The sequence below is a fragment of the Orbicella franksi genome, chromosome 11, assembly GCF_964199315.1.
Source record: "Orbicella franksi chromosome 11, jaOrbFran1.1, whole genome shotgun sequence".
NCBI lineage: Eukaryota > Metazoa > Cnidaria > Anthozoa > Scleractinia > Merulinidae > Orbicella > Orbicella franksi.
In genome coordinates, this window is record NC_138155.1 from 20,938,809 (window position 1) to 20,963,879 (window position 25,071).

The 25,071-nt window shown below is 38.7% G+C and overlaps 5 protein-coding genes across 5 annotated transcripts; 3 read left to right on the forward strand and 2 right to left on the reverse strand.

The window, feature by feature from the left end:
* Nucleotides 1–2,008: 2,008 nt before the first annotated feature.
* On the reverse strand, nt 2,009–3,157 carry LOC145460539 (melanocortin receptor 4-like). Its single transcript, XM_081445378.1, has one exon. It carries the CDS (start codon nt 2,963–2,965, stop codon nt 2,036–2,038), a length of 930 nt encoding a protein of 309 aa, XP_081301504.1. The 5' UTR covers nt 2,966–3,157; the 3' UTR covers nt 2,009–2,035.
* Nucleotides 3,158–10,360: 7,203 nt separating this feature from the next.
* Nucleotides 10,361–11,844, forward strand: LOC145460481 (protein trapped in endoderm-1-like). The gene has a single exon (XM_081445315.1). It carries the CDS (start codon nt 10,746–10,748, stop codon nt 11,814–11,816), a length of 1,071 nt encoding a protein of 356 aa, XP_081301441.1. The 5' UTR covers nt 10,361–10,745; the 3' UTR covers nt 11,817–11,844.
* A 1,825-nt stretch (nt 11,845–13,669) lies between these two features.
* Nucleotides 13,670–14,482, forward strand: LOC145502195 (5-hydroxytryptamine receptor 1D-like). Its single transcript, XM_081481455.1, has one exon. It carries the CDS (start codon nt 13,670–13,672, stop codon nt 14,480–14,482), a length of 813 nt encoding a protein of 270 aa, XP_081337581.1.
* A 5,245-nt stretch (nt 14,483–19,727) lies between these two features.
* On the reverse strand, nt 19,728–22,853 carry LOC145460205 (melanocyte-stimulating hormone receptor-like). Its single transcript, XM_081444949.1, has one exon. It carries the CDS (start codon nt 21,340–21,342, stop codon nt 20,413–20,415), a length of 930 nt encoding a protein of 309 aa, XP_081301075.1. The 5' UTR covers nt 21,343–22,853; the 3' UTR covers nt 19,728–20,412.
* A 287-nt stretch (nt 22,854–23,140) lies between these two features.
* Nucleotides 23,141–24,046, forward strand: LOC145460206 (melanocortin receptor 4-like). The gene has a single exon (XM_081444950.1). The coding sequence runs from the start codon at nt 23,141–23,143 to the stop codon at nt 24,044–24,046; it is 906 nt and encodes a 301-aa protein (XP_081301076.1).
* The last annotated feature ends 1,025 nt before the right edge of the window (nt 24,047–25,071 follow it).

Here is a 25,071-nt window from a genome sequence, read left to right on the forward strand (position 1 = left end):
TCTGGAATCACCCTCAATTTTATAGCTGCCAACTGAACTATATTTTACCCAAAGATAAAGTTTTGTAGCAGAGTTGTTCTTTCTGGCATGAACTTGTGAACTGAACAATGTTTCTTTTAGCTTAGTTGATGTCTGAGAGTAGTTTGCGAGGTCGGTTGATTCAGTTTTTAATTAAAGCAAAATCAAAATAAGACAAGTGATGGGTAGTCTGTTCACAGATGCTCAATTGTTTATTGAGTACGTCGAGATCACAATTAGCAGAAGTCTTTTAAAAAGGCAGGGAGATTTGAAAAAATCCCGTGGTCATTTTTTTCTTTACTATACTTTAGTATTTTTCCGGTAAACAAAGCACGTCAGTCAAACTTCATCCGCCCGGTTTTCAGCCGTATTAGGCTTCTTTCAATATTCTAGTCTATTCCCGCACACGCTGCCAGAGTTTGTGGTCTTCAGTAAAGCAAGCGGTAGGATTATTCGATCTCAGTTCATGCTCGGAAAAAATTAAAAAAAAGAAATACCACTTTTTACACATAGAAAGAAGATTGGAACAGGAAAATTAATTCTCTCGTTCTCATAGAACTGAGCCCAGAGTATATATTGTTCTTCAAATGAAAAGCCAATACACAACCAGCGTAAAACGAACGGCAAGGCCCGCCATCATTTTAAGCAATAAATTATTTTTGAGGTAAATTTGCATGTAAAGCGGACGTTCCTCTTCACATTCATGGACAACTGGCCGTTTACACCATCCCCCTCCCCCCAAGAAGGCCTGAGGCCCTGCTAGGGGTTTCTGAATAATAGATATTTACGTAAAAACTTAACTCACGGGATACAGGGTATTTGAGGGGCGGGGGGGTGGGGGGTTAATGGGACATGGGACATTTAGCACATAATGCAATACGAAATGCTCATTTAGGCCAGGATATGGGAAACTCAGAATCCTCCCCCCCCCCCCCAGCTCCCCCCTTTTCATAATAATTCATCAGCTCTAAGTGTGTTAATATATATTTACATAAAAAACAAACAGATTGCGCTCATTTAGACAAGGGATGGTATAAACTATTTAGTGTTTAGTTTTTTTAACATGTTTTGTTTCAAATTTAATGTTATTTCTAAGATTAAGACGATCAACTTAAGGCATCATGGAAAGTTGGGGAAATAAGAATGTTATTCTCCAACGCGTGTAAATGAAAATAGTAATATTATGCAAAATGAATACAAATAGAAAAAAAGCTCTTTATTTAGTTTGCATAACCGGCTTGCTCCATGTATATGCTACAAAAATTAAAGCTGACTTTTCTTAACATGGTTACAAGGACATTCATTTATCTAATTCATTTTACAATATTTTGTAACCATTCTGTGCGCGATTTGACCGATTCAACACAACCATCCATTGAACAGCTATCCTCTAACCTGACTGTTGTAAATGCGGCCGGCGAACATAATGCTTCCGTTTTTGAACTAGTGTTAAGTACTACAAAGTTCATTGCGATATCGACACCAAAGTCTTTTTTTTTTCTTTTTTTTTTTTTTCAGGTTGTTATTGTTTTGCCTACATTAATGCGCTTTTCGAACGATTCAACATCGAGCTCCTGTCATGGTTAACAACATATGAGCAGGTGGCAAAGTCATACTTAGTGCCCTCAAATATCTTGGAGAAACACATTACTGTTAACGAGGTTTCGTTATTGCTGTCTGTAGAGCAGCCTTGTTTATTCGAATGAGGTGTTCCGTGTTAAGTGAGATAGACAGAACGTTTACAGAGAAACAACGCTTTTTCTGATAGCAGTTGCTGGTTTATGACCGTCGCATCAGTTAATGTAGATGTATTTTTGTTTTTCAATGATGCTCACTAGAAAGATCAGTTAAAACTCCTGTGAATCAACAAAAGGCAATAGAACTGATAAAAAGCATTGAGACGATTAGTTTGGACTTAGGTTTTGAAGAAAGCTAACTGTTTTAATTGCGCATTTTGTTTAATGATATGCGAAACGACTTAACTCACGCCCGAATTCGCATAAATGTGCCAAACAACTTAGTTAACCCGACAGCAAAATTGTCTGATTGTGTCCTTTACTGCTTGTCGGACTTCTCTCATTTTCCAACAATAAAGAATCGGATTAAGAGACGAGCTTAAGTAGACAAGGGTTGCTGTAGACAGCCAAGAATAATCCGTACCTATTCCGTTTATCCACAATAAAGACTCGATACCATACGGAACATAACAAATAATTAATGTCAACTGAACCCATGATATACTGGAAACTGTCTTCTTGTAGCGTTCAATGTTCAGAGTAATTCCTGTCCCGCTCGTCTGTCCCTGGTGAACACGGTCTTGTACTTGAGTTTGGTGTTCTCGCAATTTAAGATAAATTTTCGTATAAGAGGAGATTGATGTTACAAGACAAAGTACGAGGAAAACGAAGACTACGATCCAGGTAGTGCTTTCGCTCCAAAGGTACATCAATCCACTAGTAACACCAACTAGCCAAAAAGATATCAGGACTGCTCTAACCCGCCACATTGTGACAACTTGTTTGTATCTCAGTCCCAATAACAGTGCGAGAAGTCTGTCCACGCTTATCGCGGTCGATGTCAAGCTCGACACTCCGCATAGCATATAGCTTGAAATATAATTCCCAGTGATGAAATAATTTAAAACAACCCAATTTGTCTTTGTATCGCGAGGCATAACAGCCATAGCATAGAGAGGTTGTGTAATAAGGCCAACACAAAGATCAGTGACCGCCAGGCATCGAAACAAGAGTTTCGTTGGAGGATGAAGGGAAGTCTCTTTATGAAGAGCAACAAGGATCAGAGCATTGCCCACTGATGCAGTGATGGAGAGGAAAATATTCAAGACAGGAATGAACAGATGCCGGGGCCGCCCTATTAGTACTGCTGGTAATGTGCTTGTTTCGTTCAGCTCACTTGAATTGTTGTAGCGTAAGGAAAAGTTCTCCATTTTCGATCTCGAGGCCTGGTGTAACTGTTGCGAAACGAATTGTGTGCAAAACGACTTCTAAGCTGAGGAAGCTTCACTTATTGTTTCAAAAGTGGCAAATATTTGGCATGTCAATTTTCATTGTACATTATGATAATAAATTTTTCCACTACATAAAGCGTCAAAGGTATGATGTATTATTTAACGGGGTTATTTGCCATTATACTTTCAAATTTTAGACTGCTTAATTTGGGCTGCTCACTTGCTAATAATAACGCCACCTTTCTTTTAAAGTGATGGAAATGTGTCGTTCCCAAGATTTTGGCTACTTAATTTGAGATGTTCTCTTGCTAGTAATGACGCCACCTTTGTTTCAAAGTGATGGACACATGTTTCATTCCCAAATTTTAGATCACTCAATTTGAATTGTTTTTCTGCTAGTAATGAGGCCACCTTTCTTTCAAAGTGATGAACACATGTGTCATTCCCAAATTTAAGACTACTTAATATGAGCTGCTGTTTTCTTGCTAATAATGAGGCCATCTTTCCTTCAAAGTGATGGACACATGTCCTTTCCAGTTAGCTGACATTATCATGAATGAGATATGATTCTTTCGGAACTCAGTCAAGTAAAGACCTTGTTTACCATTGGTCCTTTTTTGTAGCATGACAGGGACTTCCACTAAATGATTATTGTGTTTCTTGACATCCAGCATTAAGTGTTATCAGCCGTAGCACTGGGGCTGCGATAACCCTCACAAAAACCTTGATAATGCTTTCAAATCCGCAATATTGAGCTGGAAGTATGGTGCCTGAAGAAGAGCAGTAACACTGCCCAAAACGTCGCGTTTTAGAACATTTTAACTTCACAAACGTGTAGACCAAGATTTACTTTTTTTTCTTATTTTATTCTGCCCCCGTGGCTAAACGAAGTTAGTGTTGTTTCAGAAAACAAAGAGGCACCCATACGCATAAATTGTGATCGCAGAATTTTCCATTTGCCTTTTATAATCGTCCATTTCCACTTCCTTTTTGTCCCTTTTCGTGTCGTCTTCGTGTGCTGCATTCCAAGAACAGGCTTTGTCTTCATACAAGGTGGTGAGTAACTCTACCCCACGGAAAGGAGGAAATATGTTGGAAAGATCCAATATATTTCCTTCTTTCCGTTCCCTTTCCTGTCTCCCATTTGTGACTCTTCTACTTTGACTTCGCCACCAGCCATTGTTGCACGCTCGCCGTTGCTCGGAAACATTCTTTAATGAGCAGCACTAAAAACTAGACAATATTGCTTTCATGGTGTTTCATTCTTGTTATGTTTCCGGGGTGGAAAAATTAGCGGGAAGCAAACAAAATATTTTGCTGCCCCAGTGGCTAAACTGAGCAAAGATTGTCTCGGAAAACAAACGGTCACGCATGCGCATTACAATAAAACGTACTTCCAAAGAAGTCTGGGGAGAATTCTTTTTTCGTTCCAGCGCTCATAAATTATGATTTAAGAATTTTCCATTTGCTTTTGTATAGTCCCTTGCGATATCATATTTTTCTGACATCTGTGCATCGATTTGACAGTAAGCCACTTCCTCTTTCTCCCTATTCATGCAGTATTCATGGGCTACATTCCACAAACAGTCATATAAGACAATGAGTAACTCCATCCCTTCGTCCTCCCAATTTTTTTTTTCCTTCTTTCCCTTCCCTTTTCTATCACCTGCTTGTGGCTCTTCTTCTTCGACTTCGCCGTCAGCCATTGTTGTACGTTCGCCGTTGCTGGGAAGCAATTTATAACGAGCAGCAGCGGAAACTAAGAACATTGCTTTCAGTGGCTAAACTGCGAACCCATGTTTCGGAAGCAAAATTTGTGCCTGGGAAGCAAAACTTTTTTGACCTGAGGGTAAAACATCTTCTTGTTTCTGAGAAGCAAAATTTGCTATCATATGTTTCCTATGCGGCTTTAGCTAAACCGGGAAACACTTGCCTTCCCAACAAGGTCCAACAATGTTTCCCAGTTTAGAATTGCTTCTTAGAAACAACTTTCGGTGTGCAAACCGATAGCGCTGTTCCTCTACTAAACCTTTAGAACTTCTCACAGTGAACAATGTTTAGCGTTTACATGTATTAAGATTTACTTACTTGTGGCATAGGAACCTTCTTGCAAACGTTTTTCACGATTTTTTCCAGTACGCTAGTAGCATTCATACTTATAATACTAGACACGCCGCTAGCCAAAAACTCTGCACATCACGAGTCAGAGCAAACACCGGGAAACAAACTTTATCCTTTATTGCTTTCGTCTTTTGGCATAATATTCCTCCTAATTTGAAAAATCTTCATATGTGTACCAATTTTCTAAACAAATTAAGTTATATCTCTTCTCTGAACAACTCGAAAAAAGCATGAAGTCACTAGCATCTTGAACATCCAATTCCTTCGAATATCCACTGCTCGTATAGTTCGGTCTGTCTCCTTGTGTTTGCACTTTATTTACTTGTCTCATTCATTCCCTTGGTCTTATTTTGTCTTGCACGTAAAAGGCAGGGGAATAACTCGAAAACCGCAACGTTCATTTATCTCCCTGGCTCGACTTTAAACACATATCTTTTCCCTAAGTTATTGTGATTTTCTTAGAAAATGTGTATTAAATGTCAAGAGTAAATAAAACATTGTTGTTGTTGTAGGGTGCGTGCAAAACGAAACAAAACAAAACAAAAACGAGTGGGATTGAACGGATTTCCCTTTACCCACTCTCATACCTGAAGGTGGGTGAAAAACAAACAAACAAACAAACCAAACAAACAAACGGATGTGAAAATATCAATCAATTGTGGTTGACGTTTTGCCCACGGCTATCTTTAAAACGGGGAACAGGGAATCGGGGAATGGGAATGGGAATGGGAATGGGAATGGGAATGGGGAACGGGGAACGGGGAACGGGGAACGGGGAATCTTTAAAATGGGGAATCTTTAAAAGCGGGAATCTTAAAAACGGGGAATCTTTAAAGTGGGGAATATTTAATAGCTTTAATCTTTGCTGAAAAGTGAACGAGAATCTCTCAGTTTCCCACCGGAAGCTATTTATTCTGTCACATGTATCAACTCAATAGGCACAGAGACAGTTGTGGAATTTATTCATTGTAATTTTACTGCACGCTATTAAAGCACATCGGTTTAGCGGGATAGTGGAGCGGTTCAAATCCCGATTCTCACTCTTTGAGATCCGCTAGACCGACCAAAGAATCGAACCGCCTGGATTTATCTTAACTCCGAACTGTGACGTTTTGTTTCGCAGCGATGGATATTTCTCGTAGCCTTATCATGTGCTAATGGAAGGACTTACGACTTAACGACAAATATATGGCAGGGTAAACACGTTTTTGGTTGTTTAATCGATAAATCAACAGTCCCCTAAAGCTGGTTTTCACATGACGTCGCCAAAATTCAAACTATAAAACTATTAATCATCTTGAGATTTTACTTTCATGAGGTGTAAGAGCAGCTGAAAACTAATAGTCATACAAATTTTTGCTCCAAGTGGGTTCTTGGTTTTGTAATAGACTACGCTTGAATTTCTAAGCTTTTGCGTACCGCGGCATTTACATGACTGGCAAGAAACCTGTCATGTTGGTTAAAAGAGTGACTTATTTCGGAAAATTTGGCTATCTGAACAGTTCATGTATTAGAAAAAGTATTATTTTTAAAATGTTTTTGAGTTTCTGAAGAGATAAATTCACGCTTTTGTAGCAAAACTCAGTGACAGATGTTTCTGTTGGTTTCCGGCCGCCATCCGGATGAGCGCCAGCATGGCGTCTCCATCAAAATCTCTATAAATTTGGGTAAAAAAATTCTCCGCATATCTTGCTTCAGAAACATTGCTGTGACCTGAATCTTGGCGAAAGTCTTTGCATATTTACCTTTTTTGTCTTCAAGATTCTGGACTTTATCATTTGAACTGTTTTGATTTTGATTTTGATTTATTTTGAATGGCGTGACACTGAAAACCAGCAATAAAGTAATTCGATGCTCGATACCCGAACGATGTGACGGCGAATTTCGCGTATAATCCGTCATTGCGTGCTTAATGATACCTCTTTCTACGCCACGCAGTCATGCGAAGACAATTTCAAAGTGCTCATTGCATTCACTTTAAAGAAGAAAGAATCGGTCGCTTTGAAGGTCTTCTACAGTTTAAGTGGAATGATTTCCGCGAACAAGATGTGATAGGGAAGGGTCGTTTGGAGCCGTTTTTATCACAAAAACCAGGAACAAGGACGGAAAGTCGAAACAGTGGTTGACAAGAAATCACCTGCTTTTAAAGATTCCCGCTTAAAAATGATTCCCCATTTTAAAGATTCCCGCTTTTAAAGATTCCTCATTTTAAAAATTCCCGCTTTTAAAGATTCCCCGTTTCCCATTCCTATTCCCCGATTCCCCGATTCCCCGATTCCCCGATTCCCCGATTCCCCGATTCCCCGATTCCCCGATTCCCCGATTCCCCGATTCCCCGATTCCCCGATTCCCCGATTCCCCGATTCCCCGATTCCCCGATTCCCCGATTCCCCGATTCCCCGATTCCCCGATTCCCCGATTCCCCGATTCCCCGATTCCCCGATTCCTCGTTTTAAAGATAGCCTTTTGCCCACCGTTCCCTTTCTCTGAACAAGTGTTTTTGTCTATCTTCCGTTCCACAGGGTATACCTCTTCACTGATTCAGGGGTAATCATAGGCGGTCCAAGCTCACGCGCAAGAAGACAGGAGTTATTTTGTTGTTTTTGTTGTTATTTTTCTTTTTTTATTTTTAAGCGAACATGCAGCGAGACATGACAGAACAACTGAGTTTGAATGCGCGAAACGTGACAACAAAACATTGAGTTAAGTCGATTTTATTGTCAACATATCACAATTGTTTGCTATAACTTCGATTTCCATTTTTCCCCTCACAAACATTATAAATTCAAACCGTTATAACACAACACCCTCGTATGCTGCAAGGCCAGAGTCATGTTTCGCGTATTCAAACTCGGTTTTTATGTAATATTGTAAGTCACGTGGATTGAGGTAAAATGCTTCGTCAGATAAGGTACTTAGGGTATCTAAAAACAGACGAGAGACCCTGGTAACGAGCCTGTTTTATGTTAAAGTGTGATTAGCAGCAGTGCGTGGAATCATATTCCACTTAACAAGCAGTTTGTTGTTTTTTAGTTCACGGTGAGCCTGCTCAATAACCTGGATCCCTTTGTGGCGTTTTCTGTGGAGATAGTATCGTCTTGCTCATTGCTACGTGCGGAGAAGCCTCCGTTTTAGTAACGTATGTAGATATTTACTTTCATTTTAAAATGATCTCTCTTTTACACCACAGCATTGATCATGCTAACCGTTTTCCATTTCAGGACAATTTTTAAGGTGTGCAAACTGCCCAATGATAGTGTAGTGTAGAATAACGCGAAAAGTTTTCGTGTTTTCCCTGTATAAGAGCTTCTTTTTAAGTGATTTGTATTTCCCTTGAAAGTTTCGATGAACAATAACAGAACGGCCAAAATTCTCAGTTGGCATTCATATGAATAGATAAATCGACTTTGTTTAAACACAGTATCATACATGCAAAAGGCACCATCAAAATATTTCGGTCTAAAAAAATACGATATATAACTTAAGTATTTCGCTTTTAATTGCCATCGGAAAAGTTGAAGTGAGACTAAGGGTTGCTAAATTAAAAGATACCCGCCGTTAATAGATCGCAATTAAAGACATTCCCCTTTCTGAAAAAAGAAACACTCTTTTTTATAAGAAAATTGTTTTTCCCATCGAGGCTAATAATTCTGATTTTTCTGCCGATTTTAGGCTGAAAATATTTTTGAAAATATTCTTAGATTATAGCGTATGACAGTTCTGTTTTCTAATGTATTTGGTGTCTGGATAGTGTTGAAGAAATTTCGGAGCCAGTCTGCAGGCATTAAAATCTGATATGACACACAAAACTTCTTGCAGAAATGCTATTAACGTCGAACACACGGCTAATGCTGTTTTCGTTGCTTTTTGGCAAGTTTTGCCTTTTAGAGAAACAACGAATTCTATACACTTTAGTTAAAAACATATAGTTGTATTGTATTGACAAATTTCCAACCACAAAATGCATTCTATTCTTATAAAATATATTCGTATATACAAAAAGAGAGTGTACCATAATTTTGCGTGAGAATTAAGAGAAACTATCCTTGGCTTTCTGCATCGCTGAATAGCCTGGTCTAGGAGCCTTTTATTTACAAGTGTAAAAACGCTTGTAGGCAAAACGTTCATGACCTCTTTCCAGATATGTCTGTTTAATTAGAACTTCAACTCTTTGCAACTGCCTAAGGTTCAAAAGGCGGATAATATTTTACGAGCATATTCCTCTGCTCGAATTCGTTATAAACTATTTATCAACCGAGAATAAGGTCATTACGAGAAAATCTCAAACAGAGACCTTGCCGTATTGACCGAGCGATAGCCGGTCAATATGTTAAGGTCGAGGTTTAAGATTTTCCCATAAAGACCGAACGTTCGAGGTTAATAACTTGTTTATCATATGGCTTTTTATCTCTGTCTTCGCACGCCCGTAATCGGCCCGTGGGCATTACGGAAGTATAATGCCCTACAGTTAGCCACTCAGAGCGCACGTTAGATCGTATACAAACACAAGCCATATATTAAGTATTTTTTAATTACAGGATAACTTTTCTTAAGTGCTTATGAAGTGAAAAATAATTACTGCTTATATTTGAAAGGCTTTTCCGGAAAAAAGCGAAGCCTGGCATTTACCTGTTTGGAATATCTTCTTTCGTTTCAGAGATATTTGCTTTTTGTACTGTGTAAGTGAGGAACGGGATGACGTCATACGTAGTATCACTAAAACAGTAAAACACTGAATCAAGAACGTCTCTAGAAATATTGGAGCAGTGTGTTTCAAATTTGGCTGCAGGAATGTACAACGCAAAAGAAACAAAATGCAACTCGTTATGTCATGCCACAAAAGAAAGAAGATATTTTGAAAAGGAAAACTCCCTTCTCCTTTGTTTTGAAAAGCCTTTCAAACAAGCAGGAATTATTTTTTATTTCATAGGCACTTTAAAGTGCTGTTAAATTTGCATTTCATCTTACGAAATGAATTCCAAAACAATGAAATATCGGTTTTATTTTTAATTGCCGGAAGGCATAAGCGGGAGTGCACGACAAAACATATTGATCCTATAGCAAAAACAACAAACTCGATCAAAGTTGTCGAGCAAAATTAAACCATCTAACTTCAATATTTTGTCACATGACCCGCTTTCTGTAAACATAAAAGCAACCACTTTAATGAAATACTGCGCCCTCTAATTTGTTCTCAAACCTTAATAATTATACCCACTAGGTACAAACGACATCACGTCTAAAAATCAACACTAACTAAAGAAGGGGCTGTATTTGTGGCGCAATTCTCTCTTCTTTAGGGAAGAGATGGGGATGCTTTGTTTTACGGAAACTGGGTTCAAACATAAACGTCTGCCTGCCGGTCTGATCTGTGCCCTTGAGCTGACACACTTGACTTAAGCCGTCAGTAGCCGCAAGTTGTGGTGCACTCTTGTAGTCAGGAGGGAGGGAGCAGATTAACCTACGATGGAGTACCCAGCATTCCATCCAGTGATATCAGATCAAAACAACAGCGTCCTCTTATTTTAATGTTAAAGGAATTTATAGAAGGAAGGGGAGCAATTCACGTAATGATAAAGTACTCATGTTTGTTTCGTTTTGTTAATTTGTTTGTTTCGCTCAGATTGAACATTTGGACATGGAAAGCAATAATATAACCTGGCTGCCTGTCATTGTCTCTGAAAACAATTCGTCGTATCTGCATAACCACACAGAAGCAATGTATCCTGTTTACATCTTCACGCCTGCTGGTGTGACAGCCAAAAGTGTTCTCTGTTCAATTTTGTTAGCAGTGGGTGGTGTGGGATTTCTCGGCAATTGCTTGATATTTTATTTTCTTTGCCAAAAGACCACGAGGACACCATTCCAGAGGAGCCGTTTCATGCGCAACCTGAACTTGTACATACGAAGCTTGTCACTGTCTGATCTTCTGTCTTGTTTGGTGTCGCTTCCTCTTCTATGCATTCAAATATTATTTGATGTCTTTCAAAGTGGCTGGCCGTGCAAGATAGCTCGATACTTCCACTTCATCTTTCCTGCCATTACAATGAACAACCTGGTTGTAATCAATGTTGAGAAGTACTTATCAACACGAAAGTTTCCACGCACATTCAGCACTGCGACAGTCCGTAAAATGATTATTTCTGCATGGGTCTTAGGAATGGTCGTCATGGTGATCCCGGCAGCAGCATATGATGGGATCAAAGTGGATCTTAACCAAACCCATTTTACAGTCATCTGTCGAAATGACCAGAATTTCTATCCATTCAAAATAACGCTGGTAATTTTTCCAATACAATATATTTTTCCGAGTGTTGTTGTGATTCACATGAACGTATGTTTGATCAGAACTGTGTGGTTCAGAGGAAAGAGGAAAGTTGATAACAGTGTGAGTAATGCCTTCAAGGCAAAGCTTACAACCACAAGAATAAAAGGCACATCTCTTCTCATCGCAGTTACCTTCGCCTTTACTATCCCTTACTTGTTCTTTGTGACTAATGTGGCGTATACGCAAATAGCTGAGCCACAGCGAGGGTTTGCAACGGACTTCCTTGTGCGCTATGCCGCCGGAGCTACTGCATACTGCAGCAGTTTGATAAACTTCATGATTTACTTTGCGCAAATGAAGGACTTCCGCGTATTTTCAAAGAAAGTTTTCCTCAAGTTCTTACCTTCTTTAGGACAAAACGCTTCCCGAAGCTCAAGTTAGGTCTCCAATGTAGAGCTTAAGAACTGGAATAATGTAGTTCAACATTATCATGTTAAGATAACAAGAATAACCTCTTTCGTTTTACCAACTAAAGATTAACCACATGCGTTGAATAGATCCGCTACATCTATTTCATTAGAAAAATGTAGAGGCAACCGGCGTTATTATATGTTAAATGAGTTTTTTTCATCTTTGTTTGAAATCGTTTTTCGTGTCCGTCAAATCCCTAGTAAGTCAAATACTTGAGTCTCCCATTTTGTTTCTTTTGCGCTTGTACTATGCTTTCTGCAGGCAGGCGTTTACAGTTTGATGTAAGTATACTTATCTACAAATAACAGCGGGCTTATAGAAAATAAACAATTGAAATTGTGTTGAGTGGGTTTTTGTCTGTTCTCTTTTTCAAATCTCACATTTGGCTTTCAATATGCGGCTTTCATCGAAAAAAGTTTAAAATAGTTCAATATAAATTATTTTTGAAACGGCACACGGAAGAAAATTTATTGGTGAATAAGAAAGACAATAGAGTGTTTATGTCTTGGAACTATCGGTCTGATAGTCGCCCCGCGGAAATTTGATGTTCCTTAAACTAGCATATTCGTCATCGAAGCTTCGTTTCTCGGGAAAATACTTGTTTTAAGAATATCAAATTTCCGCGGGGCAACTATCAGACCGATAGTTCCTCGACAGAAACACTATTGTTTGATTAGTAGAATTCTACTAGTATACTAGCATACAAACGCTGAAATCTGATTGGTTGAGCTACTCGTATTCTATCAGCCATTGGTGTGCGGTGGCTGCATGGTGGCGTATGAGAACTAGTGACGTTTTCTCGTTCTTGCGAGGTTACAGAAGAAAATTTAGATACAAATGGATAATTAAATTCCTGAGGAGACTAAAAGAAAAACATTCACCATTTCGTGACTTTTAAAAAACTAGAAAATGTTGAAAAACTGGTGAGCGCGTGTACACAACAAAAATTTCCAATGACAATTCGGTCCGTGCAATGTTTCGAAAACGTTAAGTTGAATACAATGTGCAAAAACAATTGGAAATGGTTTGCTGAAGATGATTTGAAGTAAGTATTCCAGTGAAACAATTAGATTATTTGCTTTCGATTTCTATGAAGCGATAGTTGATTCGGCCTCCGGCCTCATTAACTATTACCTCATAGAAATCGACAGCAAATAATCTAATTGTTCAATAGAAAACGATGAGATCATAGCTAATTAGGTTCGTGGATTTCTAAAAGAACACAGCTTAGTGCCTAATAAAAGCTGTTATCAAGTGGTCAGGAGTAGTGTAAAATATTAACTGTCCTGAAGAACACGCTGCAGTAGTTCAATGTTCTTTAGGTACACAGAACAGGGTCAGGCGGAATCGTTAGTTGAATTAAGTCAGATAAATAATATTCCTGGGACAACATTGCTTACATTGTTTTGTTAAAGTGTTCCCCGACCTATAAGTTAGTAATAAGAAAGACTTTTGAAGTAACTGGAGAACACACATGATTCGAAAAGTACTGCAATATCTAAGATTTATTGAAAGAAAAAATGATAATAAAATACAAGCCTAAAATTCCCACGTTAAAATCAAAATTAAAACGATCGAGCTTTTTGCAGATAGCGGATGGTTTTAAAAGCTTTTTGTCGCCTTCTAACGATAGCGGAAATGTTTTATTGTACTATGACTGCTGTCAGTTTTCCAGTTCAATAAAAGTGACGGATCTGACAAAATGTAAAATCATTCATTTTCTTACAATTAGAGCCTCTTTTTGAACTGCCAACACGTTTCAGCGCGCCAAAGTGGCGAATCTCACTGAAGATTAAAGTAAAGTGCATCAAGCAAACATATCAATGTCGCTTACAGGTGCTGCTGTGTTTCTTTCAGCCTTGAACATTTTCCTGTCCATTACTGCATCAGTGAGCAATGCTCTGATCCTCGTTGCTCTTCATAAAGAATCTTCTCTTCATCCACCAACAAAACTTTTATTTCAATGTCTTGCGGTCACTGACCTTTGTGCTGGCGTCATTTCGCAGCCGCTCTTTGCAGTCGCGATTTTGGCACGTGTAATTAAGATAACTTACCTCAAGGATGGATTCATTGTTACAGGATTTCTCTTGTGTGGGACATCAGCCGCGACAACGGCGGCAATAAGTGTGGACAGATTTCTCGCCCTCTTACTTGGTTTGAGATACCGACATGTTGTAACTCTAAAACGAACTCGTGCAGTAATAGTCTGTTTCTTTGTCATTGGTATTTCAGTTGGATCGATGCATTTTTGGAGTGATCAAGTTGCCTGGCTTGCAGATATCATTTTTGGACTAGTTTCTCTGATAGCTTCAATCTTATCTTACACGAAGATTTACTTGACATTACGTCAACATCAAGCTCAAGTCCAAGAACGTGTCAACCAAGGACAGCAAAACGGAGGAGGAATTCCACTGAATATAGCTCGATACAAGAAGTCGGTTTCTAGCATAGCATGGGTGCAGTTGGCGTTACTTGTTTGCTATCTTCCGTATCACATAATGTCTATAATCTATGCAATTTCCGATGGAGGAAGAGTATCTGATACCGCGCGTCTTTCACATGCAGCTACCATCACTTTAGTGTACCTAAACTCATCCCTAACCCGATTCTGTATTGTTGGAAGGTCAGAGAAGTGAAACAAGCCGTGAAGCACACCATTCGTCAGTTTTGCCGTTTAAGTTGTTGATAACACACAACCTACCTAATGATGCATGGTTGCGTTTCTTCCAACTTTAAACATGTTGTAACCCTTCACTACAACGCTCTGACTCTTGTATCGCCTGAACTCCTGTCCTGACAACCGTCCCTTTAGGCGAGGGTCTTCATCCTTGTAGCCATTCCACGCAACCTATTCACAAAACAAAAATATTGTAATTTATGCCCTCTGCTCCGTTACTATGGATTATATTTCACAGTGTGCCTTGCTAAGGCTAAGCTCGGTTTACTGGGAAGGAAACTAAACTGACACAGATCTTTGCCATAATTTGGCCACTCAGTTAAGTGGCCGTTTATTGTAAAATCATCTCAAATTACAACAGAACTGGAAATGAGTACCTTTTTCCAGCAAAGGTGAGGACAAACACGCCCTACGTGACACTACGTCTGTTATAATGTACCACCGATAATACTCCAAAAATGGGAGGGATGAAGTCGATGGGAAAAGCTTGCCCTGCACCGAAGCTTCTAGGAAGGAGGCCTGCAACCTGATGCTCAAATGCTTAAATCTAAATCTACTCTAGTCCCGGATGTAGCACCATCCGGGAAACTAATCACGGGGCAGGTCGCAAAAAATTATTTATCCCCTTTGGTAATAAATCTCATTTGTGATTATCTTGAATTAGCATAAATTACTATTTTTTCCGTCAGGAGGCAGAGGGTTGAGGGCGGGTTGGAGGTGCCAAGTGTACATGTAATGTATAGCGGGAATAGAGTTTGAAATTATTTGCCGTTAGGAGGGTGTGACATTCTCGGGTCAGCCTTCATCGTGTGCCATTGCAAAGTTCGTTTTTCGTTTTCTTCGTCATGCACGAATATTATTTTCCGATTTGGTATGATTCCTTAGTGCTGTCATTTAATGTTTCTAATACATCATTCACAGGATACCCTAAAACCCCAAGAGTAGCAACACTTTCTTGGTCGGGGGCGCATGTTCCCCATTTATTTCCACCTGCTTATTTATTTATCTTCTTTCTTTTTTTTCAATGTGGGTTTCGTGACCGGCTTTAGTGCAGTTAGTTTTCGAATCTTTGTGACATCTCTGGACATTGAATAAATGGCGTGGTGGATAGGATGTCCAACGCGCCCAGTTTAATCACGATGTGTGTCCGGATGAGTGGTGGAGGCAGAATCTGACTTAAAAACCCAGTGCCAATAATCCTGATTACGTCTTGAAATGGACGAGTCATGTGTAAACGGCTGCAAATTCATTTTTCTGTTGTTAAAAGGGAATTAGAAATTCTTCATCCTTTATTTTATTAATTCACTTCAATCTGAAATAGAGACAGCCGTAATTGGACCTGCAAACACATTGACCTTCCCCTTTCCCCAAACTACCCAATTGATGCGATGAATGAATTTCTCGTGACCCAGTTGATTCTAAAAACGATTCAATGTTTGGACTACCCCATAGAGATCGCGGTTAGCTTATGTTAACATTAAACTGGTGTGAGATTTCGAACTGTGGCTTTTGTTTTCTCTGCTTTCTGCGTCGACCAGATGGACGTAAAAATCCTGATTGGTCAGAATTGATTTAAACTGTTTTGATCCTGTTTCGGCAGTTTTCAATTTTGTTTTGGAAACAAAGAGCGTAAACGAACTGATTTCTTCTTCAATTTGAAGGAGCCTTTAATTCCTTGATACGGGACGACTGATCCAGACAAGCCTAACAAACATAGCTCTTCAGTGTTCTCAATAATGTCCCTGAAAAAAGAAAAATAAAGGAACGCTGCAAATGTCCTAATATCTTCTTCACTTATAATGCAGACATGAATAAAAAGCTACTGACATTTTTAGCGCATTTATGCTGCAATATCGTAGCAGTAATAACTTCCTGTGTTGAAATAACATAAACAAATCATGCATGCGAAAAAGACTTATTTTCTTTCTTGAATTCATATCAAGCTATTTTTGTATTTGTTAATTGATAAATTTTATTTTCCCGTTAACTTGAGGTGTAGTGAGGTCGTTTTCTTACGACTTGAATGTGAGCTGGAAGTTAATTTAGTATTTGTAGATTTATGGTGGTGTTTATAACTCCCGCAGATCGAATGTTCTTAGAACTGACGTGGCAGACTTGTTATGAAAACAAAATCACGTTTGCCATCTCTCAACGACTATGAAAGAATCTGAACACATCAATAACTACTGATAAAGAGATGCCCACGTTCAATTCGGGTATCCAGCACACAATCGCCATAAACAACGACGAAACACAGAACATACAAGGATTTTTTTCCTCAAGGATGCGTAATTTATTATTACTTTTTATCATTAATCCGCTTATTTTGTTTATAGACTCAATACACTAATAACAAAGCCAAAACCCACTTTGATGAAATCATAAGGCAGCAATCAAAGTATCACTTAGCTGTAATGTTCTTGTTTGCTTCTGCGTGCCAGTGAATTAAGAATTAAAAAAAAACAAAAATACGCGGCTGGATAACAATGGTCAAGAACTCTTCTCAAAATAAACCATGCTGATCGTGTAAAAAAAATGTTAGTAAATTATTTGTCATTGTCCTGGACTGAATTCATTAACAATAGGTTTTGAGAGTAACTGAGGCCCCTTCCACACGTATCCGGATATTTTTGATTCCGCAACTTTTTCTTTCCAGATATGGCTTCCGTCCACACGCATCCGGCCAATTCGGCGGCGAATCCGCATATTTTTTCATCCGCTCTCCAGAGTGGAAAAAAAAAAATAAATCCGCAACGAATCCGATAACGTGTGGACGGTGAATCCGGATATTTTCGAATCCGATGACGTAGAAAAATCGTGTCCAGTCTCTTACCGAACAATAAACCAAGATGGCGGCACAACGTGTAGGCCTAGTTTCTCTAGAGTGAATCCGGATACCTTCGGATGCGCGTGGACAGGCGAATTCGATTTGGATACGCTAAGTCTGGACGGTGACGTTTTTGAATCCGCAAAGAAAAAGTTGCGGATTCAAAAATATCCGGATACGCGTGGACGGTGCCTGAGTCTTAAAGTTCAAATCAACCAAGGCGGCTAGATTTTGCTGAGCTATAAGCATTATTACTTTAGTTTCCTTGATAAAATCATGAATTAATGAGTTCATTTTAATTAAGTTATTACACGAGCCATAATCGGGGACGGAGACCGTAAGCGCGCGCCATTTCTCGTATTGGGGTTGTCCCCATGATATGGGACAATAATTCTATTCTTAGAACAAATTGCGCCATCGCCTGCCTCACACGCGCGTACATGCTGCGAGGATTTTTACGGTTGTCGCGCGGGGAAATGGCGTCCGAAATTCCCGAAATTTTTCATGTTTTTGGCGCACAACTCAACGCGTGTACGTCTGTTGGAATTTTTCTTAAGTATTTTCGTCGTAAGCTCTTCCAGTTTGAGTGAAGTAAGACAGTGTCGAATTTAGGTATGTTCTGCTTTAAGCTTATAGACATCGCTGACCAGGTTGTGTTCCGACGACGAATTTGTTGCAGCATCTCAGCACAAAAGATAAAGAAAGAAATCTTTGTCAAGATTTGTTGACAATTGAAAACACCGACTCGGACTTGAAAGTGCACGAGCTGCACTATGCAAATGAGCTAACTGTACGCGTCAGACTTTCCTTTCAAAAACTTTTGTAAACTCACCAAACAAGCAGAAACAATAGGAAACCATCAAAACAGGTTTTGGTTATGATTAACCATTGTCTGAGAAACTCACAAATTAACTCGATCGATACCTGAGTAGAGAGTTTTCTTGCTATATTCTTAAGTCAGAACAAACGCAAAAACATACGCGTAGGCTTACAATTAGCGCAAGCAGATCTTATTATTCATTCCCAGCGCGAGATTGAAGTCATGTTTTCGACCCTGAAAAACCCACCTTTTCCGTTAGCTCAGAGCGTAAAACTACATATAAGCGCCCTAGTTCGTATTCCCTGCCTTATTCCCTGCCATCGCTGTGAATAAATATGCAAGATAATCTCTCAAGGTCTGTCAACTCTCACCATCTGATCACGCAACGTGACAACATCCCCGCGAGAGCCCCCGACATGTGCGTGGATCCGCGCGAATAAATGACGTCAGGATGGCGCAATTTGTTTTAAAAATAGAAAAATTGTCCCATATCATAGGTGCGCGCGGATCCCAAGGCTTACGGTCTCCGTCCCCGATTATGGCTCCTGGTTATTAACAATAGGTTTTCCACAGCGTGTTTGCAAGTCGTAAAGTTCAAATCAGCAAAGGCGGGTATATTTTACTGTGCCATGAGCAATATTACTTTCACAACCTTACTTTAACGCCTCTCTTTTCAAGTCAATATTCTGACCAGCGGTTATTCGAAATTATTTCAGACACCTGTGCGATTTGTTCCTACTTTGAGAAAAGAGCGGTTGTGGATCACGAAAACGAAATGAACTCTATACTCAGACAGAGAACGTTTTAAAATTATATCAATGCATTCTCTGGAGTCGTTGTTTGGTTTAATGTTATTTTGCATGGGTTTTCTTTTCATTTAGAAGCGATCAAGCTTTAGTGCGCGTAAAGCATCCATTTAATTAATTTAATGAAAATCACCTGTCAATCATTAATTTTCGCAAACTAGAAATATAGAATGCTTTTAGCAAATGTCCAAACAACTCCAAAACTAATTTTAGAATAAAAATAGAATAGCTGCGAAGATTTTCGAATTAAATTTTGATGAAATCCGAAACCCTACTAAAACATAGATTTAAATCTAAAACAAAAAAAAAACCCGCCAAATTTCGACAAACACCCTGTGAAAATATGGCAGTATTAAGAGGTCAAGTCGCGCGACTAAACACTAATTTGCCAGCTTAATGTTATGGGATGGTTTTTAGACACATTCACAAAATTTGAGCACTATAAGCCTAAATATTGCCTACATTCAAGTGAAAGAGCAATTTGGGCAGTTGTTTTCTGCTCTATCTCTCCTCCCAGGAAATTTAGCGTTGTGTCGTTTACAAAGGCTTTGTTCTACTAGTTGTCATCAAACATTAAATTTGTCTCTTTAGAGACTTTAATTTATGCTCTCGCTCATATTATTTAGTGTTACAACTACGTGCAATGCCATATAAAGATTACTTTACTCCAGAGAAAATTAATGATTTGGAATTTAATAACAACGACATGAGAATTATGAATACCAACAAATTTTGACCGTATTGGTTTTCTACTTTTTTTTTTTCCAGGCCGGCAAAATTATTGTTTTAGATAATTAGTAATTAATTTTGCGTGAGAAGTCTCTTCGCAAGCTTGATCAAACCTGCCGAATTATTCCTCGTTTTTGTTTTTATTGAGAAAATTGAATTCATGGCACCAGAACGCTAAAATGAGTATTTTCAAGAAGACTAGATTCGGAAAGTTTGTTGCATGATTAACAATTGAGCAATTACAGTCGATACACCAGGTGTTCTTTTGACGGGAACTCTACAATTTTGGGATGTAATGTTCCAATATTGGTCAAGCTTGATAAACACACCTTTAAACTTTTAATTAAAATTTGCTCCACGAGTTGCCAAGTTCCTTGTAAATTTCTGAGTTTCCAGATTTCACTTTTTCTCGTTTTCAGTTTTTTTGTTTTGTTGTTGCCTTGGTTTGGTTTCGCGACTGCACGAAGAATCACTGTCAAACACTTGACAATATTCTCTTGAATGTGACTGTCTAACGGTGTATTCCTTTGCATGCGAGAAACATAGCAATCATAAAATATTTCAACTAACGTGCTTGCTACCTTTCTTTTAAAGAGTTTGCTTCTTTTGAAAATTTTGCAATTTATTGTAAATTATTCTTATTTCTACTGCAAACAAAAGTTTATATTATTTTTTTAATTATTCACCGTTTCCCACCCAAGCTAATACTAGCTAGAGAAACACGAAAACTGCCTGATTGTGTCCTTCACTGCTTGCCTAACTTCCCTTATCTTCCAACAGTACAGAAATGGATTCAGGGTTGAGTTTAGGTAGACGAATGTGGAAACAAACCTTCCACCAAGAACAATAGATGAAGACAATCCATACTTAGCTATTAAAGCAGTATGTATGCCATACGGAATATAACAAGCTACTAAGGTCAGCTGTATCCATAATGAGGAAGAAACAGTCTTTCTGTATACTGCCACGTTCGGCTGAGTCCATCCTCCATAAAGCTGCCCCTGCTGACCTCGGTTTCGAATTTGTGCTCTTTGACGGCGAAGAGTGAAGTAAATTTTTACGTATGAGAATCCTGATATCAGGATGCATACAGTTATTTGTACATAGCCATAATATAGGAAAATAAAGTGGACCCAGAAATACATAGTGCCAACGAAAATGTGTAAAAGCCACAGCAACGCGACGACTACACGGCTTCGCTTTAAAGTTACAACTTGTCTGTATCTCAGTCTCAATAACAGGGCTAAAAGTCTATCCACACTTATTGCAGTCAAGGTTGACAAGGACACGCCAAATATGATAACACCCAGAACATAACTTGAGATTAAGATGTGATAACAAAACTCCTTGCCCCCGTTTATAACTGATATCAAAAGGATGACGAAGCCAGGTTGCAGAATTACGCCGACGCAGAGATCGGTGATTGCAAGGCAAGTATACAAGAGTTTAGATGGTGGATGAAGTGAAGTCTCCTTGTGAAGAGCAACGAGGATTAGGAAATTTCCAAGAAATGCAGCGATTGAAAGAAACGTATTCACGGCTGCAATGAACCACATGGCATGCAGCTCATTCGCTAATGTTGAACAAACTAAGTTTTCAAACGTTTCCTGGTTTCCACTGTCAGTAAAGTTTGTCATGTCAACGATTTTGTGTTAATTTTGGAGTGAAACTTATATATAATCCGCTCTATGTGGTCTTGTTTAGAGCCCAGTTGGACAGTTCGAACGTTATTTACAGTCAAATTGGCTCAGAATAAAATTAATTTTAAGGGAAAATTAATATTTACATTGCTTGGCACGCATGCCTGAAACAGATGGTTCTAGAAGCCTTTGCTCGTTGTGGCTTTTACGCAAGCCGAGAAGAAGATTCAGCTTAAAACGTTCAGATTAATCATAGTCAATAGAGGGGACTGGTTATGAAACCTGGCAAACATTAAAGGAGCAAACAAAGATGCCATGATTTATGTTGGAAGGTCCACTACCGTGGGCAATCTTTTGTTTTGCGCTCATACACTATGCATGATTACGTAACCAACACGTTTCTAAAAACGTGTTGGTATTAGTAAACTCCTCAGTACGGAGTAAACAACTATTGTGTTTTGTGAATGGTCAAGACTCCCAAAAAAGCCAACCATTAAAAAAAATTGCCACCTGTTATAGATCGGTAGCACTTCAGCATAATTTTCTTCTTTTGACAAATTAAAACAAAGCAATTAAAAATATTTATACGGTTAAATTTCATATTCTTAATGCTGTCAATTCTTCAGCTATTTTCAACAACCTGTTATTATATTTTACTAGTCCGAAAGGAATATATGATCGTCGCCATTTCATGGCGCCGGTATATAAAGAACTAAACAATCATAATAGATCCAGTCTTTGTAACATGCAGCACGAATCTTAACAGCGCTAGGAAGTTGCTATTCAGTTACTAGTTCAGTTACTAAAATGTCCTTTCGACAGCAACAGTGTCTAATAAAGAATGGTTTTATGATTGTTTTACCATTATTGAAATGCAGCTTTACTTCCTACCGTTCAAGTTTGCCCGAGCTTGCTATGAATTTTGTTGATTAATCATTACACCTGCCACAACCGCACTTTCACTAGCACGTCAACCCCATCAATACAAGACAACTGTTAAAATGGTCATATTTGACATTAGTCTTAATGCCACCACCAAATTCTCAAGTCGGCTTCCGAGAACACCATGTAATGGTCTGATCCTCCATTGTTTTTCACATTGATCTTTTTCTTCGTCAATCCACTAACCTTAGCGTCGCATTATTTCGCAACCACAACATGAACCTGATGATTACGGACGATTTCGACCGTATTCGTTTTGTTTGTCTTTCAAGCTGGCCTATTAATTTTTAGAATAATTACTCTCATATTTTTGGGATTCCTTCTCGATAAGTTTGTCCAGAATTTTAGAAAACATATCACATTCTGTCTCGTTTTTAATGGTTAAATTGGACTCACAGCACTGAAATGCAAAGCTCAGTATTTTACTGAGCAAGATTACAATCAGAAATCACAATTTACATTCAAACAGTTTGCTGACCAATGGGAACTCTCCAGTTGGACTTTCAATTAAAATTTGCCCGACAAGTTGTCAAGTTGTTATCAAGATTTGAGAGATTCCGGTTTCATATTTTTCACGGTTTGTTTGTTTGCCAATATTTCAAACATTCGACGATATTGTCCTCATTGTACATGCATAAAAGTGTTTTCTGTACACGACGAAAAAGAACCGAGTAGAACTTTGCAATCATTATCCTTGCAAAGAATATGTTAGCATCTTTTTTATGATTTTCTTATTTCGGAAAACTTGAGTCCTAGTTCATAGTGTTAAGGACACCACCAGATTACCATTAAGCCGGATTTAGAATGGGCAAACGATTATATTCAATGTGATCTTGAAGTGCTAATAAGAACAATGGCGAACTATACAGAGGGAAACTGCACCACCAAGCTCTGCCAACCAAGCACATCGCAGTGGCAAACAGGCGTAGTTGTTTTTTTGGTAGCCTTGAATATCTTTCTGTCGATCACTGCATCACTGGGCAATGCTCTGATCCTCATTGTTCTTCATAAAGAGACCTCTCTTCATCCACCGACGAAGCTTTTGTTTAAATGCCTGGCAGTAACGGATCTCTGCGTTGGCCTTATTTCGCAACCACTTCACTGTACCTTTATATTGTCTCGTGATACAACAAAGATGAAATCTAGTATTATAAAGGCTAACACTGCTGTAAGTGCTGTCCTTTGTGGCGTATCGGTCGGCACATCCACCGCAGTAAGTGTGGACAGACTTCTCGCCCTCTTGTTGGGAATGAGTTACAGACAAGTTGTAACTTTAAGGAGAGCTCGTGAAGTTGTTACATGTGTCTGGCTGATAAGTGTTTTAGTGGGCTCCATTTCCTTTTTGAATTTTCGTATTTTCTGGATTATAGTCTACGTTAGTGTAATATCTTCATTAGCAATTTCGCTATTTTGTTACATGAAAATTTACTTCACATTGCGACAACATCAAACTCAAGTCCAAGGACAATTTCACCAAGGTCACGGAGGAGGAATTCCATGGAACATAGCTCGATACAAGAAGACAGTGTCCAGCATATTGTCGGTTCAGTTGGTATTAGTGCTTTGCTACATTCCGTTTGTTGTTGTGTCTATAGTAACGATCGACGACGAAATTTCGTTTGACGTGATTTGGGCAGCAACGGTGATTTTGGTCTATTTAAACTCATCCTTGAACCCGATTCTTTACTGCTGGAAAATTAAAGAAGTGAGGCAGGAAATGAAAGACTTAATACGAAATTATTGTTGTTTGTGGAGTTGATTTATTCCCAAAAAACACAGATAGGCTCGTTCAATAAAGTAGGAGGAAGCTTAAGTCCATGTTTTCAATGTATTCTCAGACTAATAAAGAGTCTTATAGTTTGTACATAAGTTGTTCGTGAATTGAGATCAAAATAAATTAAGTCAACAACTTGAACCACGAGGTAGATGAGAATGTGAACAAAATTGCGCATGGGCAGATATGCAAATTATATGCTAATAGTTATGTTAATTCAAGCGTGTCTAACAAACGGCAATAAAATGGGCCAGTTTGCATTTGCTAAACAGCTTTATTTTAATCGTTGAATCTGGAAATAAAAATTGAATGGAACGTGAAAACCACCTCTAAGAAGGATCGAGGCGTTCTCCAAAGTGGTGTTTTCCAAATGAGATAGTTAGAAGTTAACACTTACATCATATGGAATATTGACCAGCAGTTATACCACATATTTCTAGACACTTCCATAAAATATTGACCGCTAGTTACGTTTTGCTTTACCAATATGCCACGCTTGAGCATTTGTGAAGAACATTCTTAATCCCGTTGTATATTTCCATGCGATAAATACCACATTCAGTTGAACGGAAAACTAAATAAACAAATTAAACCACACAGGTTTTGCATTATTGATGTTTACTTCTGTTGCTCGCTCTATTAATTGACACACCACATTTGGGCCACCTGCATCAGTAGTCTTTCTTACAAATAGGTTTGTTAAGCAGTTCTTATTCCCGCGGATGTCACGCAAGATCTGTCACATTTTCGGTGTAAAAACTAATCTATAATCACTTGCCCAAAATAGAACTAAGCGCCTGACGAATATTCTTATTGGAAAAATATTTTCATCAGCTACATGGCAATCTCTTCAAAATAGAGAATTAACCAAATTTTAAGGGACCTATCGTTTTGTCATAGCTGAAAAAGTTGCCTCCAGATTCCCTCGCTACTTTGAGCTTGCAGTGTCTTCTGGGAATTGGTACCTGTACTCCATTTCCGGTGTTGTTCTGATAAATTGTCGTTTGCGT

What these genes read in the sequence shown, in the direction of transcription:
- LOC145460539 (XM_081445378.1), bottom strand. Translation starts at nt 2,965, where the DNA reads ATGGAGAACTTTTCCTTACGCTACAACAATTCAAGTGAGCTGAACGAA.
- LOC145460481 (XM_081445315.1), top strand. Translation starts at nt 10,746, where the DNA reads ATGGAAAGCAATAATATAACCTGGCTGCCTGTCATTGTCTCTGAAAAC.
- LOC145502195 (XM_081481455.1), top strand. Translation starts at nt 13,670, where the DNA reads ATGTCGCTTACAGGTGCTGCTGTGTTTCTTTCAGCCTTGAACATTTTC.
- LOC145460205 (XM_081444949.1), bottom strand. Translation starts at nt 21,342, where the DNA reads ATGACAAACTTTACTGACAGTGGAAACCAGGAAACGTTTGAAAACTTA.
- LOC145460206 (XM_081444950.1), top strand. Translation starts at nt 23,141, where the DNA reads ATGGCGAACTATACAGAGGGAAACTGCACCACCAAGCTCTGCCAACCA.